The sequence below is a fragment of the Anopheles cruzii genome, chromosome 3 (assembly GCF_943734635.1).
Source record: "Anopheles cruzii chromosome 3, idAnoCruzAS_RS32_06, whole genome shotgun sequence".
Lineage (NCBI taxonomy): Eukaryota > Metazoa > Arthropoda > Insecta > Diptera > Culicidae > Anopheles > Anopheles cruzii.
In genome coordinates this window covers 47,085,114-47,089,074 of record NC_069145.1, presented here as the reverse complement: position 1 = coordinate 47,089,074, position 3,961 = coordinate 47,085,114, and the positions used below count along the sequence as shown (strand labels likewise).

The 3,961-nt window shown below is 44.1% G+C and overlaps 1 protein-coding gene across 1 annotated transcript; it reads right to left on the bottom strand.

Annotated features, from left to right (window-relative positions):
* Positions 1–1,148: 1,148 nt before the first annotated feature.
* On the bottom strand, positions 1,149–3,961 carry LOC128272095 (acyl-coenzyme A thioesterase 9, mitochondrial-like). Its single transcript, XM_053009827.1, has 5 exons — positions 3,691–3,961; positions 3,540–3,610; positions 2,944–3,189; positions 2,541–2,879; positions 1,149–2,469 (listed from the first exon to the last, which is right to left on the bottom strand). The coding sequence occupies exons 1-5, from the start codon at positions 3,876–3,878 to the stop codon at positions 1,823–1,825; spliced, it is 1,491 nt and encodes a 496-aa protein (XP_052865787.1). The 5' UTR covers positions 3,879–3,961; the 3' UTR covers positions 1,149–1,822.

Genomic DNA, 3,961 nt, shown 5'->3' with positions numbered 1-3,961 from the left:
GACACAAGGCGCACGTGCGCAGGTTCGAAGTGTCTGATCATCGTCTTCTTCTGTTCTAGGATGGTGCGAAGGTGGAGTTAGAACGATAGGCTAATTGTACTAAAAAGGAAAATAACTTTAAACCCTATTCATGAATAAACTGTGCATGCATCCAGACATCCTACACAAATTGGGGAAAGAAAATCTAAACTCAAACGTAGAGTAACATACCCTTCGAGGGAAAATACTAAACATGGAAATAACAAAACAAACCCATTAACGTTAAATTACTCATGCTGCGCAGTATCGAGCAAGTAATCAATTCGTTTACGAATATTGCGACTTTTATTAATAAATCAATAATAAATGTGAATCAAAACTGCAACGTTTTTCCTTTATCGAACCATTGAGAAACTACAAATGGCTCTGATAAACATTATAATTTGTGGTTTGTTTTGAGTATAAATGTTCGGTACATTTAGTTCCCACAGAAAACTTAGTTTCCAAACAACCTTGTAGAAAACTTTCGAGTGATTTAAGATTTGTATCGTGCTTGCAGTACATTTATTTATCACCGTGGCCGTCGTATCCCAAACAAGAAATGCGCGGAGAAAGAACAAACCCTTTGTTTTATTTGTGCCAGTCAATCACAACCAAACAACATGGTGGTAATCGGCAATGTGTACCGGATTACAAACTATCTTAGTTGTAAACTGGTAGTCGTTCGAGTCAGTTCAATTTGGTGCTCTGGTGAAGATGGACAAAATTGAGTATCACGCTGTTATAATTAATTTCGTGTCGAAAGGTGTACGCAAATTAAAAAGGAGTCGGATGCGGCTTACAAGGACTCTGCACCATTATTTACCACGATGAAATATTGGCTAGCTGAATGTAAACGTAGCCGTACCAGCTTGGGATGAACGTTCGGGGCGTCCAAAAACTGCAACTACCGGTGAAAACATCACCAAAATTCACCAAATGCGGCTAGAGCACCATCGACTTCAATTCGGGAGACAGAAGAGGGTATAAATATGTAAAATAGTTTGTTATTTTTATTTTACGATTTTTTATTTTTTTTTAATTTTTGATCGCAGATGCAGCATAGCGGAAAGACATAACTTAAGGTTCGGTAACAATTATAATCAGTAGATCTCTGTGCTTTTTGTCGAGTCTTCGTGGCCCACCTCTCTATTGAGATTGTTTACTGGCTCTTTATACACTTCAACAACGCTGTTTGGAAAATTAGCAAAATAAATGAAGGTGAAGTTAGCTCGGATAGTTCAAACGAAGGAGCAACACGAGGCGAGACGGGAAGCCGACCGGATACGCAAGGCGAAAGCTCAATCGTCTGAGACTGCGGATCAGTGTCAGGTCTGATTAGAGTTCCGACGGGTACGCAGTCGTGCAGGCCGATTTCTTCAAACATAGCACGAAATTACAAAAACCATCAGAGGCTAAGTCAACGCGATATATTTAGCAGCTTCTCGTGTTACAAGCTTTTGAGATGACAATAAGGCGTCGAGTGTACTTTTGCTTTTATTTGAAAAAAACAAGTTTGGGCCAAACGAAGTTCGCCTGGTCGGTTAGTAGATAAAATAAGTCCGTTAATTATCAATTATATTTTCTTTTGAAGCATACAAACAAAAATACCTGTAAACACTGTCGGTGGCAAAAACAAAGTTCACCTAATGTAACAACACAAATTTCAGCTTTTGAAGCGCTACAAATATTAAAAGTATAGAGCATGATGAATAAATTACCGTGAACCTAACACTGGGTGTCGATGGTTGAAATAAACATAAACATTTCACAGAAAGGATTGTCGTAAAAACATTTGTTCGGCTTAAAGTTTGCTTTTCGTTTCATCTGTCGCCGGGTTGGTTGCGCTCGTTCCGGCTGTCGGTGTATCGATGCCCATGGCGTACCGGAACTTCCGTCGTCCATCCAAATAGTACATCGCCTCGTGGTACGTTTTGGGCATTATTTTCGGTAACCGTTCGGCCACCGAGTACGTGTAGAAGAAACTGTTCGTTGTCGTCTGCTGCCCGGTGACGGCATCGTATACATCTGCCAGCACCACTATCTCCATGTAATGCAAATCGGTGTAGATTACGTGCGCCTGCATGTTCAACATCGACGACACGTCCACCGGATGGTGGAAGCTAATGTCCGAGATGCGCTCCAGCTTCGGGCGACGCTTGGCAAAGTTGTACGCCAACGCCCAGCTCAGTTCGAGAGCATTACGCATCAGAAAGCCACCAAACACCTTGTTGTGTGCGTTGCGATCTTCCGGGTGCGAGAACACGATGTTGGCCATTGTAGCTTCCTCCATCCATACATAACCCGGTGGCAGGATGCGCTTGTTGAATGCGCGGCTTTTGGTGTCGATGGATTTGACAAACAAATCATGAACCATCCGCTGCTCAAAGTCGTTCGGTTCGGCTTTCAGTAGGTCCTCCTTTTGCAACTGGCCCCGTCGTTTTTTGCGTGCTAAAAACACACCATAGATGGATGTTATTGATTTGAGTTGGGAATGAATTAGGCTCTCCATCGCGACTTACATTCTCCTCCATCGAATATGGCCTTCTCTTCGGCGTTGGCCGGAACGAGCGGATTGATGAAGGCCGCCTTGGTGTTGGTTGCATCGCGTGCTGCCATCAGGAACAGTGCCCGCGTCAGCTTACGCCATTTCCCATGCAGTTTTTGCTCCATCCACACAACTATCTCGACCGAGGTGCGCCCAACCCAACTAACGTGTCCGGAAAGTCGAATATCAGCATCGTGCGTTGGCATCAGGTCACTAAAGTCGATCTTATCGACCAGTATCGTCACGAAAGTATACGGTAGCGCTACGCCTTCCGGAAGGTCCGGTAGCAGGACATGCTTATGAACGACCCACACTGAAAGAAAGTGAAACAAACACAATCTTTTGAATTCCAAAATGATTTTCGGCCAACAACTTACCCGCAAACATGTCCATATCTTCCATCAACCGACCAAGGCGCACATTGCCCATGAACCCGACGTATTTGTCCTTCAGGATCTTGTCGGTCGTAAGAGGAATTATTGCCGACGTGAAGGAATCCTGCATGCTGCGAGGTGGAAGTACATCCACGGACTGTGGGACATACTGTACCAGATGTTCACGGGTGCTAACAAACGGAGTATACCCAACTTCGATGGCCAGCTTTTTGATGATGGTTTGCTTCACTGTAAAAAGGGTAATGTTGAGACACACGACACGTAAGATTTTGTTTTCCAGTTTCTTAACTTTTTTGTTCTTTCTCAAACGATGCATTGTAAAGCCCCCTTTGGGGGGTTATTAGGAACCGTTAGCGTTAAACTGTTTTAAGATGTAAATTAGTTTTAACTATTACCGATTCACGGATTGTCACTGGAACCATCAAAACAACACACGGTGCACGATAAAGCCAAGTCATTGCCCATCTTCTCAGGGTCAAAGTCCTGTTACTGTCGTATTAGCCGTACCGCCATTACTTCTGACTTTAGACTAAGTTTATCGAATGACGTCACCGTCACCTAAACCGTTTCCTACATACCGTCGTTCATCGTTCCCGCCGTACACTCCAGATTGGGGTCACCCCTTAAGTAATCGATGCTAGAATACATCCTGTCCGGCGAAAAGAAGAAAGTTCACTGAATTGGTTCCACGAGTTGCGTGTGGTTGCACGGTGCTCCGCTGACCCTCACCTTTGGCCTGCGTGTGACGACGGCAAAATTGTAGCGTTCGTTGCACTTATCAACGATTTGCCACTGACGACATTTCTGATAAGCCGATGCTGCTCGCTTCCATATCGTTTCGGATAACCGCAGTTGGTAGATAGATGTCGAGTTATGATTTTAGGCACACTGGCCAGACGCAAGCGGGTTGTAATCATTGCTCAGCACGACGGCTTTCTAAATCTTCTCACGCAGGACAACTGACTAACCGAAGCTCCAAATAAGAATATTCATCCCCACC